Source organism: Quercus suber, unplaced genomic scaffold (genome assembly GCF_002906115.3).
Source record: "Quercus suber isolate HL8 unplaced genomic scaffold, Cork oak 2.0 scaffold_80, whole genome shotgun sequence".
Lineage (NCBI taxonomy): Eukaryota > Viridiplantae > Streptophyta > Magnoliopsida > Fagales > Fagaceae > Quercus > Quercus suber.
Window position 1 is genome coordinate 1,766,832 of NW_027069545.1, and position 15,530 is coordinate 1,782,361.

Genomic DNA, 15,530 nt, shown 5'->3' on the forward strand with positions numbered 1-15,530 from the left:
TTGCAATCGTGTGTCTTGCGTGCTGCATGCTTGCATAAATTTTTTATCATAGTTGTTTTGTTGATTCCTTCTTTGTTGTAGTTTTTCATTGAACTCGCTAAAATGGAAATCCCTGCTCCCTACAGATTTATTAAAAAAAAATCATGTTTGAGTCCTGTGTTTAGATTGGATAGCTCATTGATAAGGAGTGATATTGTCTATTGTTTGTTTGAAAGTAACAATGCAGGGGTGATGGCAACTCCGTTCAAGCTTTCCCAAGACAACATAGAACTGCAGTTTGCAACTAACCATTTAGGTATGTTACTCATAAGTTCCTTTGATCTATCTTTAAGGTGGCAATAATCTATTTCATGGTGAGTAGGGTTGAAAATATCAGAAAAGGGGAGAATTTAGTCACTGAATTTCCCTTCTTCATTTATTATTTTGGAAAATCATAAATAGTTTAATTTTCAAATCAGAAATAAAGCTTGTCCCACGATCCAAAGTTACTTCTTTCAGTTGGGTTATTCCTTTAGATTATCAATAGGATTCAAAACTTTTCTTTGGTAAATAAAAAAAAAATTGTTATTAAACTTAAAATATGCACTCCCAACTGCTTCTTTGTAGCTTCTCAAAAAATTAAGAAAAAAATTATAAAAAAAATACTGCATCTTTGTAGAAATATTTTCTGAATGGTATACTTCTATTTACCCTTCAAATGAGTCGAATGTGGAGTGCTTGAGGTTTAATACCATTTCTCAGGTCATTTTCTTTTGACAAACCTTCTATTGGAGACCATGAAAAAAACGGCTTGCGAAAGCAACAAGGAGGGAAGGATTGTTAATTTATCATCAAAGGGTCACCAATATGCGTATCGTGAAGGGATTCGTTTTGATAAGATCAATGATGAATCAGGGTAAAAGTTTTACTGGACAATTTGATGACTCTTGCCTCCTAGTTATTTATGTTTAGGGCTTGAGGTGCTCATAAATAGCTTATATTTTACCTCAATTTTTACTTTTACTTGGTAATTAACAGATACAACAGTATGTATGCTTATGGACAATCAAAGCTTTCCAACATTTTGCATGCTAATGAGCTTGCGAGGCGCTTGAAGGTACTCAATGCTTATAAACCATCAACTATTATCGTAGAATAGTCTAGGCTTTGCAAAAAAATTGTTCAATTCCTGGATTAGCTGACAACGAAATGCTAATGCAAGCTGCACATTGTTCATGTTTATTGTCAATATATATATATATATATAAAGCTTCCAATGACCAAAGATATTTTCTTTTAAGACATTTTTGCTTGAGTATGTGTGTTTGCCTATTTGATGCTGTTATTACAATGTCTTAGGATACCAGCTGCTTCCAGGTGAGGTGATGCATAAGTGGTGTACATGAAATTATCTGAAGATTTACTAATACTGCAGTTTAAAATTTTTTTATTTGTTTGCATCATGATCAATTTGATTACACTTTCAAAAGTATAGTAGTAGAGGTAAACAAGATAAAGTGTTGAAAATATTCATTCCAGAGAAAGTACAGGAATGTAACTTAAGTGTTCGTAATCATAACATGCCAAAGATACTGGACTTTATCTTTTAAGTCCTCACTTGCTGTTCTATTCCCTTTTTTCATCTTTAGCAGCTAATCACTAAACTTCTCTCTTATGCAATCTCTTATACTTTCTTGTTGACTTAATTGATAGGTCACTTCATTTAAGATTATTAGTAAGTCAATTGAGAACATCCTGTGTATAGCATAATGTTATATATTTGAATTCTCTCTATTTTTGAATAAAAATATTTTACTTAATAAAAAGTCTGTAGTACAATGTTATGTCTTAATTTTTAGAAACAGCGAATTGTTAGCTTAGTCTATAAGTGATAAGATTGTTCTACTTTGTGACTCTGGCCTGGCATATAATCCTTGATGTGCTTGATATCCTTGGGCACACTAAGAAACTTCCCTACTGCCATTGCCTGCCATAAACGTGATAAAGGCATCGGGGGAGTCAGGCTAGGGAAACTGTTACCTAGGCATAACTTGTTTAAGTGTCACCTAGGCATAGCTTCTTTCTTTTTTGATAAATGTCACCTAGTCATAACTAAAATTACTAGAATAATCCATTTTTAATAGGTCCACATAGATGATATTCATAGAAATAAAGTAATAACTTGATTTGGTGTGTGACTGGGACTTGATATGGTGGAAAACTATAAATTATTCTTATTTTGGGTAGCATCAGAAATAAATTCTGGAGTCACTTGAGTTCCCCTTTTCTGATTGCTGCTGGTTGAATTAAATGACTTGGAGTCGTTTACCAAGTTTGAATAATTGCATGTACTATCAGGACAAAGTGATTATATATATATATATATAACACACACACACTAATTGTAGAGGTATAGACAATTATTTGCGAAACATTCTCATGTAAAAGTGAGACATAATTGCTACATCCTCCGTACTAAAGATTGTCCATTGGATGCAATGTAGAGATCATGATGTAAGGTCAATTTATTTTCCTTCAGGGCAAGAATGATAATAACAGTCATTTTACGTTCTTTTAACCAGTCTTTCAATTCATAATTCCATACTAGTCATATTGTCATGTGAGGCGGAATATAATCTGCAATTGTTGGTTTTTTCCCTTTTTTAAACAGGAGGAAGGGGTAGAGATAACTGCTAATTCCGTTCATCCAGGAGCAATTGTTACAAATCTTCTGCGTCACCACAGTTTCTTGAATGGTAAACTTCTGAGCAATTTTACTTATATTTAATTATATGTCTTAGTATGTAATTTCATATCAGCACTAAGTGAATTCCTAGTATTCCTATCCTCTTTTAGGATCAGGTTCTTTATTATTTATTTATTTTGGTTGAATAGAATCAGGTTTCAGGTATTATACTTTGTATTTGCACAAAATCTGTATTAATATGCTTGTGCCACACATCTAGTTGTGGAACTTTGTGGGCTTTTTTTGGTTATAAGAAAGACAACTAAGTTATTCCACCGTATCACCAGGAGACAACCCTCTGCATGATGCATTTGATGGATTTCCCGATAAAAATCATTTTTAGATCATGAGTTTCTAACTTCACTCACTGAATGTGTAATTGTCTAGTTTTTTGCTAATAATTTTATTGTATTGGCTCAATGCAGTTCTTGCTAATACCCTTGGTAAATATGTGCTGAAAAATGTTCCTCAGGTATGTATCATGGCATATAATTCATATGTGCTACTACTGTGAGTGTACCTGCAAATCCTATCAAAATCACTTAAACAGCTTCACTTGATGAATTCAGTTGCCCCTTGCAGCATGGTGGCTTATTGAATTTATTTACATGGTTGCAGGGAGCAGCAACTCAATGCTATGTGGCATTGCATCCACAAGTTAAAGGAGTAAGTGGTGAATATTTCGTGGATAGTAATAAAGCAAAAGCAAACTCTCACGCTCAAGATGCAGAATTGGCAAAGAAATTATGGGACTTCAGCTTGAGCATGACCAATCAAAACTAGTTGGGATTTAAGGCGTTGTTAATTTGTTGGCTTATTCTGTCCTTGTATAAAATAAAAACATATAGAAATTAATTTAATTGAACTAGAAGTTCACAGTAGAAGCTAAAGCACAAGACCTCTTAAAAAGCTGTGTTCATTGACATTTGATGAGTATTTGGATGAACTATTCAGAATTCCAATCCTAATGTAGCAGTACTATTTTGATTTTCATTTGTTTTGGATTTCATAATATCTTCTTTAAAGTGATCATTTCATTTTCTCATCAAAATAATATCACAAAATTAAACCAAAATACTTTTTCACTTACTCCAGAAAATATTTGTTTGGATTTATATTTTGGATTCACATCTCTTGTCTAAAATTCAAATAATGCATATATTGTGGGGGCCCACTTAAAGAAGAGAAGAAGAAACTGCCTGAAAAGAAAAAATAAATAATAAATAAAGAGTAAAACGTTAGCTCTCAACTGTCATACACTGGCTTAATTTGACAATACACTGATGTGAGTTCCACTATAACTTGGTTACCTATAATAGTGCTATTGAAAAATTTAACTCAAAATTTGGAAACTTCCAAATTTTTGAGTTTTGAGTTACAGAAACTCAACTAAAAAATCAATCCAAACAATTTGGTTTTTGGTGGGCATATATATTTTGAGTTTTGGACAATGAAAACTGAGTTATATAACTTCATTTTCTTCAATCCAAACTCCCTCTTAGACTTTTTGGGATGGGAAGGTTGTTAGTAATTGGCACTTAACTACAAATTCCTAGGTAATTCTAGAATCAATTATTTGAGGAGCATTTTGAATAGGAAAAATTATAAGCATGCTTTGCTTTGAATTTATTAATTGGAAGTATGTATAAAGCAACATATTTGCATGTCAAGACTTGTTACTTTGATTTGTGATTATTCACGTGATTAAGAAAGAAAAAATGCATCAGTTCCTTGAGGAACTCTTTTTCTTTTTGAGAAGAACGTCATCAATTTCATTCAATTAAAGAGGCCAAATCGACTTGAACAATATGAAAAATGTCTTGTGGCACATCTTCTATCAAAGAACTTCCATCCAAACAAGTAAATTGGATGGATTAGTTGTCCTTTTTAGCAAGAGAATGTGCTATAGCAAGGGCGGCTTGACACATTTCGGGGCCTTAAGTGAGAACTGAATTGAGGCATTTTATATATTTAAATGATTTTTTTTTAAAATTAAATATTATTTAAGTCTATTTTCTTGTTTTACATGTAAAATTACAAATTAACCACATAGAATTTAAAGAACTAATAATGTGATATGAGAACCAGTAAATGTTTGTTATGGTAAATGTTTGCCAACTTAACTATTGTGAAATTTTGTGTATTGTTTTTTTTTTTTTTAGAAGTGCTATATTCACAACATTTTCATAATAAATTTTAGGTATTAAGTTGTTACTAGTTCTAATTTGAACCCATCATTACTTTTTTGTCCACCAATTACAGCCAATAATAACCTGACACTTAAGATTTGTTATGAAAAATGTTGTAGATATAAGGCGTGTTTGGATACCGCTTATTTTGCTAAAAACTGAAAATAATTAAAAAAATAATTTCTCGTTACTGTTTACACTAAAAAATACTGTTTATATACCTTGATGCACTGTTATGTCTCATGAACAGTGCACTAGGCGCTAGTCCAAAAAAAAAAAAAAGCTGAAACGCAAAACGCTAAAATGTGGACATGATCCAAACGGTCACATAGTATTTCTTTCTCTCTTTTTCTTGATTTTCGTTTGATAAAGAATATCATTTTATTTATTAGCTAATATTTGCAAATTGCTAATGTGGTAAGTAATTATTAGTAAATGAAAAATTGATATTAATGGTGAGCCTAGATGAAAACCAATAAGAGATTAGCCACACCAACATTTTGTAAAAATGTTGTAAAATAGTTTGTGATTTTAGCATTACTTGTGATCTTATTGGTAAACATTTGGCGATCTAGAGCCACCCTGGCTAGGGTATTCCTTTGACGGTGAACATGTTCCTTTGACGGTAAACATAGGAAAAACTAATACAAAGAAAACTATGAAGCAACAATACCATGAAATTCCCTACCAAATTTACTATTATTACCAAAGAGATCAATTAACTTGGGGCCAAGTAATTATTGATAAGGAAAGCACTACTTGGAATAAGGAAAGCAATGAGAGAATGTAGTAATCTGCACACGTTATAACAAAAACGTAAAAAAAAAAAACGATTTCTTCAATTAATGGAACATTACATTAGGGATAACAAAGATTGTCCAAAAATTCAAGGAAAGAAAAAAAGATTAATTCACATAAAAGATCATGTAGGCCTAAAAACTATCAAAGAGCAGACTAATTAATACATCTGATGATGAGAAGCCCTTTGCAGAACACAAAAATTGAACTTTGAATGGCATGGATCCCAGTAAAGCCCAATGATATCTCCTACCTTCAATTCCCTCCTAGCCACAAAATGCTCGTGCCATTTTCCATTGAAAACATAGCTCTTAGATGAAGGCCACTTCTTGAAAACCAACTCATACTCGGACTGTGAATCTTGATCGAAAACTGTTACACTCAATCCGCTACTCTCGATCTTTGCAACCGAGTCTGTACCAAGAATGGCAGAATATGTTGGCGGACAAGACTTTGTTGCACCAAGAGCCGGCTCAAACTACCAATATCACTCGCCGTGAGCTTCTTAATGATTGTCCAGGGAGAAAATCTAGTGCTCAGCGTCATGGACGTACTGATCTCTTCTAGTGCGTTGGAGGCCACTCTGGAATTGTGAGAGATGGAAGTAGTAGGAGGAGTAGTATATTGATCTTTTTGCAGGGTTTTTCTCTTATTATTGGAAGAAAACCATGATTCATCAAACAGCGTCAGTGCTGTTGAAACCTCTTCTTCTTGTCCAGCGTTGCACTTGTTGGCGTTGAGTTTGGTGTGAAACACACAAGAAAGCGTTAAGTCTGTGGAAACTAGGGTGTTTTGGCTTTCGAGGGCTTGTAGCAGATTCTGAGTGATGGCTACCATGGCTTCTTCTTTGTTGCACTTGTTGGTGTGAAATCCAGAATAAAGCGCTAAGTTGTTGGAAACTTGGCTGTTTTGGTTTTGAAGGATTTGTGGCAGATTTTGAGTGATGGGTATCATGGCTGCTTCTTCTTCTACAGGTCGTGGGTTTAGAGAAAAAACCCAATGAATGAATGAAAGATGATCCAAATAACTGGAGGAGATAGAAGAAAATCAAAACAGAAAACAAAGTGCTCTTAATTGGTGTGTTGGGTACAGAAGAAAAAAAAAAGGAAAGAGAATATATATAGAGAAATAGAATTATAATCTCAACTCAGAGTCGGACTCGGAATACAATATTAGAGCTAAGGCCTTGTGATAAACTGATAATTGTAGCAAATAAAGTACTTTCTTTTTCCCAATCACTCCTAGAGTCGGTTTATTTTTATTTTATTTCTACGTAATTGTTGTTTTTAGAAAGTAATCCGAATTGCAAAAGAAAACACAACCAACCTCAACCTTCTTTCTCAACAATTAATTCCAAAACCAAAACCAACTAGGAATTGGGATTTTCGACCGTTATTAGACCCCAAATCATTTTTTTAGTGTCAATATCCGCCGCCTTAAAGCTTAGAGAAACGACAGCATAACGCACCTGCGCTTTGGAGCGTAGTACGGTGCCGTTCTAGGCAAGGAGAGACTGGGTTGGGAATTTTGTGGGCCTGGGCCCGCGGCCTAATTTCAATGGCGGACCGTTGGTTTTGGGCTGAAAATATCATTGTTTTAAACCAAAATTAGACCACTTAAATTTCAGCTAAACAACATGTTGGTAAGTTGTAATTTACTCTATATTTAATTACATGTCTAAATATACGTACCCACTAAAAAAATGGTGGGTAACATAGAATGACCCATTGAGAGGGACAACAATTTTTACAATTGTTAAGGTGCCTAGTTGTAACTGGTGCATAATAAAAGTAGTATTAATAATGCGTCAAGTTTTTTTTTTTTTTTTTTTTTTTTTTTGAGAATGAAAAATGGGGGTCTTTATGGTCATATTACACCCCCGGGCAGGGAACCAGTGGCCTCGGTCAGAGAGTCCGTAGTCGGTACCCGTTCTGTACTCTCTTTGTGGGAGTCACCTCACATTTTGTGAGTACACTTCATCACTAAGTTTACCCACCAACGAAAGCCTGCAGCAGCGGACTCGAACCTAGTGTATTGCACGAAGCGTCCGAGCCTTACCCACTCAGCCAAGCCCTCGTTGACAATAATGGGTAAAATTGAAAGTGATATTATTCCAATTACGATATACCCAAGTAGGAGCCAAAATTTTGAATTAGGGGGGCAGCTTTATTGTTGATGTGTGGCAGCAGTTTCAATCTCTGATTTTGCTACTACTTAGCTGTTGAGATTTTGTGTGTGTGTGTGTGAACAAAATTATTTTATTTAGAATCTTTAAAGGGCAGGGTTGTTTATTTTGGATAAAATTGGTTAATTGAGTTTTTTTTTTTTTTAGTTTTATTATTAGTAATTTTTTTGGTTAAGTTTTTTTTTTTTTTTTTTTTGGCTTGTAATTTTGTTTTAGATTTATAAATTTTTTTATGGTCACTAAAATGAGAAAAATGCTAGAGTTACAAACTTTTTTTATAAATTACTGATATGATAAGTATTACTGGTATGTAAAAAAATGATATGAGTGATGGACCCATTATGCGAACTAATAAAAATTTGCTACCAAAATAGTTTGTAAAAATGTTATAAAAATGGTTTGTGAGCATAGCATTACGCTTAAAAGAATTAATGATATTCTTTAATGGAAACAAAATGTAATTTTATAGAAAAAATTGATAAAATTAGTACACATATATAATAATATTTTTTTAAAAAAATTTGGAGGGGGGGCGGGGGGGAAGGGCATTGCCCCCCTAGTTCAATGATAGCTCCGTCCATGGATATACCATATCAACAATTATAAAAGAATATTGTCCCTATCATTACTTTTCTTTTTAAATATTCTTGTATTGCCAATGAGTCATAGTAAAGGTCTTTTGGTTAGAGAGATGAAAAAGTGAAAAGATAGAAATTAGAGAGTGAATGGAAAATAGGGAGGATAGAAGAGATTTTAGTTTCCCTCATTTGTATTTGGTTGGGAGATGGAAAAGTGGAGGGATAGAGAATGTAGTTTATATAAATTTACTTACATGCCCCTATTAGATAAAGAAAGTAATAAACTATATTTTTATTAAAAAATTGTGTATGGAATTATGGATGGACATTCCATTGCTCACCTTCAAAATTTATCATTTAGCATCAAATAAAAAAAATGATAAAGTTTAGCTACAAAATTGGTTGCAGCCTAAAACTACAACCTTACTTAATATTTTTTTATTGAAAGTGAATTTTGACAAATCCACAATTGGATTACATTTTCTTCTTATATCTTCCATACTTGCAAAACTTTAATAAAATCAAAGATCAATAACTATATCATCAATAAATTGTTTAAATTGCAGCTTTTGTAGTTTAAAATTATGCATTAAATGTAAGCTTATAAATCATATAGTAAATAATATCCATTTGGCACAAAATTTGATGTATATATTAAGAACATAAAGAACATACAATTCAACAATTATATTTTCAAAATATATAATAATGTGAATGATATTGAGTAAGGTTGTAACCTTAGGCTATAACCAATTTTGTAACTAAATTTTATCCATCTAAAAATAGTATATATATACGAATAAAAACGTTCAATTTTTAGTTGGTTTGAAGAGCTAATATCCATTTACTGATATAAAAAAAAAATGGTTTTTTTTTTAATAGCCACAGAAAATAGAGGTTTGCATCATAAAAACTAAATTACCACAAGAACAAAAAAAGAAAAGAAAAAAAGAAGACAAACTAAATTATATAGAGGTGGTTTAAGATTATTAGTAAGTCAACTAAAAACATCCTATGTATAGCATGATGTTATATATTTGAATTCTCTCTATTTTTGAATAAAAATATTTTACTTAATAAAAAGTCTATAGTATAAATGTATAATGTTATGTCTTCATTTTTAGAAACAGTGAATTGTTAGCTTAGTCTATAAGGGATAAGATTGTTGTACTTTGTGACTCTGGCCTGGCATATAATCCTTGGTGTACTTGATATCCTTTGGCACACTAAGGGCTTGTTTGGTTCAAAAAAAATGGTCACTCATCACTCATCACTCATCACTCAGTTTTCATCACCCATCACTCGTCACTCAGTTTTCATCACTCATCACTCATAACTCATTACTCATCACTTAAAATACCCCAATTTCTTACGCCCACCTGTTTGGCACATATTTTCAGTTTCTCATCACTCAATTTTTTCTACTTTTTGTGGGACCCATGCCTGAGCACCATGTCATAAGTTCTGTTAGCCTACCCGCCTCACCCTCACTCTCTTCATTTCATTTTCTTTCCCTTCAGTCACCATTGCCCTGTTACTCTCACTAAAGCTGTCATCTTTCTCTTTCATTTCTCATGTACACAAACATTAACAAGAACAATCCTATCCCAAACGTACGGCCAAACCATCATAAACATACAAACACAAATGAATACAAACATAAACACATATGTACCTACAGATGTTCAAATCAAAACCCACAAATACCCAAATCAAAAATCACAAATACAGACCTTATGCCCAAATCAAATCCAAACCCACACCACAAATCTGAACCCATAACAGCCACCCACATCTCAGGTCTAAATCCACCACAGCCACACCATAAATCTGAACCACCCCCACACACCCATGTCTAAAAAATCAAAACCCTACAACCACATCTCAAATCCGAACTCCGCACCCACAAGATAGAGAGAGAAAAAAAAATTTTGATCTTGCCAAGGAGATGGATAGAGCTCTACAAATCCAGTAGAGGGTAGAGAGGTGCAACGAGAGGACAAGAGAGAGAGGGAGAGCTTCGGTTGGCTGATGGGTTTCGGTCTTTGCCTGGGTATTGTTCTTCTAGATGGAGATCTTCACCTGGGTATTGTTGTTCTTTAGATGCAAAAGGGAAAAATACAGATGGGACAAACCTAACACAGTTCTTTTTTTTTTCGCCAATCAAATGTAGAATTAAGCAATTCATCAAAATTATTGTGAACTTCAAGACCAATTAAGACTTGTAACAGAAAAATTGAAGCATAAGCAAAAGGATACAAAGCATCTTCTTCCAAACTCTTCACTATAGAACGGGTCATAGAGTCCGGTTTACAATAAGAATACAATGAATCCAATCCATCCTTTGAATCTGAAACCTTCATTTCCAAACCATGCGGTGTTGATATACTAAGAACCTCATCTTCATCATCAACCTCAACTTCCATGGCAAAAGAAAGTGATAAAATCAACACTGGCAAATGCTTTGTATAAATTATTTGTCAGAAACTAAAAATCAAACAAGAATTGAGTGTGAATTGAATTGAAATTGTACCGGGAATGTATCCAAAGTCCTTGAGGAGAAGTTTGAGTTTGCCGAGATTAGACTGATTCTTCTTGTAGACCTCATTGCTAGGAAAAGGAGAAAGGGGAAAGAAGTAAGAGAAAAGGGAAAGAAAGAGAGAGAAAGTCGTTGGTGCTGAGGACTTGAGGTACACATGTCCCTGACGCAGGTCCCACAAAGATGCATGTATTTACAATATTACCACTGTTACTTGTTTTTCAGAAATTGAAAACAACTGAAAGTTGTTTTCAATTTTCGTGACACAAACTCAATTTTTTAAGAATTGAGTTATAGAAATTGAGTTAGGAAACTCATCCAAACAAAGCAACGTATTGTGGGGCCCACAAAATTTAGAAATTGAGTGATGAAAACTGAGTATTGGATGATGAAAACTCTTAAACCAAACAACCCCTAAGAAACTTCCCGACTGCCATTGCCTACCATAAACGTGATAAAGGCATCCGGGAGTCAGGCTAGGGAAACTGTCACCTAGGCATAACTTGATAAGGGTCACCTAGGCATAGCTTCTTTTTTTTTTTTTTTTTTGGGTAAATGTCACCTAGGCATAACTAAAATTACTATAATAATCCATTTTTAATAAAAGGTTTTTAATAGGTCCACATAGATGATACTCATAGAAATAATGTAATAACTTGATATGGTGTGTGACTGGGACTTGATATGGTGGAAAACTATAAATTATTCTTATTTTGGGTAGCATCAAAATAAATTCTAGAGTCACTTGAGTTTCCCTTTGCTAATAGCTGCTGGTTAAATTAAATGACTTGGGGTCGTTTACCAAGTTTGAATAATTGCACGTACTATTAGGACAAAGTGATTATATATAGGATAAAACTTAGGTACAGTATCTTAGATGTTGTTTCTTAGGTTCCCCTCTTAAGATTCAGTCATATAGTTACTTAATTAAAAAATACACTTCCATCTTATGAGAAAAAATCTACATGGCAGAATTTTAAGAGGGGAACCTAAAGAACAACACTTAAGTCTTGCCCTTATATATATACTGGTCATATTGTCATGTGAGACAGAATATAATCTACAATTGTTGGTTTTTTCCCTCTTTTAAACCGGAAGAAGGGATAGAGATAACTGCTAATTCCCTTCATCCAGGAGTAATTGATACAAATCTATATTAATATGCTTATGCCACACATCTAGTTGTGCAACTTTGTGGGCTCTTTTTGGTTATAAGAAAGACATATAAGTTATTCCACCGTACCACCAACAGACAACCCTCTTCATGGAAGTTAATCCATCCCCTATTCTACGAGATCATCACTTGAGGAAGATAGGCTGATTTGGAATGGAGATAATCAAGGAGATTTTGAACTAAAATCAGCCTATACAATAGCCACAAGGTGCAACAAGGAGGAAGAGGACTTTATGAGTTATTGGGTTTGGAAGGTGGACTCTCTACCTCAAATTAAGGCATTCATGTGGCAATGCTTGCAAAATAGCATTGGTGTGGGGGATTGCCTTGTGACAAGGCACCTTAGTGAGACAGATAGATGCCCTCTTTGCCAAGGGGAAGCTGAGACAATCATTCATAGGCTCAGTGACTGTGAGATAGCAAAAACTACTTGGAATAGGTTAGGAGTGCTGTCAAATAGCAACTTTTTTTAGGATAATCTCCACACTTGGCTTGAAAAAAATTGTAAAGATGATAATTGTAGAGTGAACAATTAGCCACCATGGAGATTTGTTTTTCCTTTTGCCATTTGGTTGTTGTGGAAACAAAGGAATAATGTTGTGTTCAAAGGCCAACACATTCGGGATGATGTTCACAGTGAAGCTATCTTCCTTGCTTTTGAATTTCTGCATTGTGCCTTATATCCTAGCCTCTTGAGTAGCAGAAAACTTATACAGGTCAGATGGGAGAAGCCTTTGCTTGGCTGGGTTTGTCTAAACATCGATGGATCAGCCTTAGGAAATCTGGGGGAGTTGGCTGCAGTGGAATCATTCAGAACGAGCATGGAGATTGGTTAGGAGGATTCTCTAGGAGCATTAGGATTTCTACTAGTTTTATAGCGGAGCTTTGCTCTCTTCACGACGACCTTAATCTGTGTCTTAATATGCATTTGTTTGTTGTTGATATTGAGATTGATGCGAGAGCTATTGTTGATGTTGTTAGTAACTCTTCTTATGCTAATTGGGTTGTTATGCTTATTGCTGATGACTGCAGGCAGTTGATTTCCCAGGTAGCCCAAGTCTAGATCGGGCATTGCTATCGTGAAGCAAATTATTGTGCTGACTTCTTAGCTAGAACAGGTGCAATGCAAGCAAGTAGTTTTATTTTGTATCAAGACCCGCTTGTGGGTCTGCTTGAGCTTATAAGCTTGGACAAAGATGGAATGTTTTGTAACAGGGTTATCCCTGAACTTGTTGTTCCCCTTTAGTTTTCGTTAATGAATTTCTTCTTTACCAAAAAAAAATCCTCTTCATGATGCATTTGATGGATTTCCGATAAAAATCATTATTAGATCATGAGTTATTGAATTCACCCACTGAATGTGAAATTGTCTGGGTTTTTGCTAATAGTTTTATTTTATTGGCTCAATGTAGTTCTTGCTAATACGCTTGTAAGTATGTGCTGAAAAATGTTCATCAGGTATGTATCATGGTATATAATTCATACATGCTACTACTGTAAGTGTACCTACAAATCCTATCAAAATCTACTTAAACTCTAGAAAGCATGGGTGTGGCTCTAGGGCCGCTGCACCCACACCCGACATGTTGGCCTAATTTCGGTAGAAACAGAGCCAAAATAGGCCGCCACCATGTCGCGGGCCTCCATTCTTCTGCTTCATGTGGCCTTGTGAGACTAGGGGGAAAAAAGAAGAAGAAGAAGAAGAAGAAGAGAGAGAAGAAGAGAGAGAGAGAGGAGAAGAGATAAGGATGAACTGAGCTCCTGAAACTGTGATAAAGAGAGCAAGGGAGAAAGTTGTGGACTATGGATAGATTTTTGAATAGGTGTATTGGTATAAGAGATAAGGACTTGAAAAGTCAAAAAGATAGAAAATGTTAGAACTTGTGAAAACAGTAAAAATACAGGTTTTGATTCTTTGATTTTATCACATTTATCCATCAGTTTTTATTATTCTTTAATACTTTGATTTTATCACCTCATTACTTCTTTTTTTTAAGGAAAATAATTTAATATTATAAATATGCTATTGGGCTAAAATTGGGGTTGTGAAAACATTATAATAATATATATAAATATGCTTTTAAATTTATTAATACTAGTCGCAAACCTGCATGATACGCGGAAAAATATTATATGATTATTTTTTATTAGATAATTATTGAATTAATATATTAGATTTTATATTATTAAAAATTCAATATGTGTTATTTGAAATTATGTTTTAAATTAGAAATTTTTTGTAGTGTAACAAAATATATTTTGTAACCAGGAATTATATATAGTGAGATATGTATGAAAACACAATGTAATAATTTTATTTTTAAAAAAAATGATAGTGTGAAAACTATTAGACCAAGTTGTAACTATGTATACTTTGTTTATTACCATAAAAATATATGCGATTTAACTCTTATAGATATATTTTTCTCAAAAACATAGATCCACGTCTCTTTCTTCCTCACAATTGAAACTAAGTGAAAAAGTAAATAAAGATAATTATGCAATAAATCATATATTATAAAGTGGAAATATGAAATAAAATAAAATGCAAAAAGAAAAAGTTCCTTAAGTATCTATGCATAAAAACATTAATAGCACAATAATGCTATAAAGTAAATTATATTTTATCTTATTCTCTTTTTGGAATTTTTAGTAAAGATGATCAAATAAGCGAAGTAATAACTTACCAAGAAAATTTAGATTAACTAAAAATTTGATGGTGGAGATGCTAATTATTTGTAATAAAATGACCAAAATAAGAAAAATATATAAGATTTCTAAAAGAAATTTTATCAAACACATGAGATGCAACAATACAAAATTACTATCCTGAATAATTTTTTACTTTTTTGATACTCTACAAAAAAAAAAAAAAAAAAAAAAATTATTCACTTTTTGTCACAGTATAAACTCTGTGGGTACCTTAGGCATGCATGGCACGTCCTAGGCATGTTTTGGCAACGTCCTCGGACGGGGTCCTAGGAGTCCCACATCGAAGAGTCTTCCCCCACTTTCTGCCTTATAAGCTTTGAAGCGAAGGAGTAGTGTACCACTAGTCCTATTCATTGTAATTTCAACTTTTCATTTTCTTCTTTCTAATTTCAAGTAATTGTTTTTTTGGAGATTAATTTCAAGTAATTGTTAAAATTGAATAATTCATTATCATTTAGTAGATATATGCACATGATTACTATTCATTACAAACGTTACCATTTATTAGATCAAATGTTAACTATATTCAGCTGTCCATATTGATTTCACTTTTCGTTTTCTTCTTTCTAATTTCAAGTAATTGAATATTTTAAACTTTTATCTTCCTATTCTAAAGAGAGAAAAAAAAAA

General features: G+C 33.3%; 1 protein-coding gene across 1 annotated transcript; it reads left to right on the top strand.

Moving 5' to 3' along the window:
• The first annotated feature begins 87 nt into the window (after positions 1–87).
• Positions 88–3,737, top strand: LOC112035264 (short-chain dehydrogenase TIC 32, chloroplastic). Its single transcript, XM_024068087.2, has 6 exons — positions 88–295; positions 742–895; positions 1,018–1,096; positions 2,651–2,735; positions 3,151–3,197; positions 3,344–3,737. Exons 1-6 carry the CDS (start codon positions 103–105, stop codon positions 3,506–3,508), a joined length of 723 nt encoding a protein of 240 aa, XP_023923855.2. The 5' UTR covers positions 88–102; the 3' UTR covers positions 3,509–3,737.
• Positions 3,738–15,530: the final 11,793 nt, after the last annotated feature.

Excerpts from the sequence above, each read along its gene's own strand:
- LOC112035264 (XM_024068087.2), top strand. The coding sequence starts at position 103 with ATGGAAATCCCTGCTCCCTACAGATTTATTAAAAAAAAATCATGTTTG. Across the intron at positions 296-741 it reads GTTTGCAACTAACCATTTAG|GTCATTTTCTTTTGACAAAC; the intron begins GTATGTTACTCA and ends ACCATTTCTCAG. Across the intron at positions 896-1,017 it reads AAGATCAATGATGAATCAGG|ATACAACAGTATGTATGCTT; the intron begins GTAAAAGTTTTA and ends GGTAATTAACAG.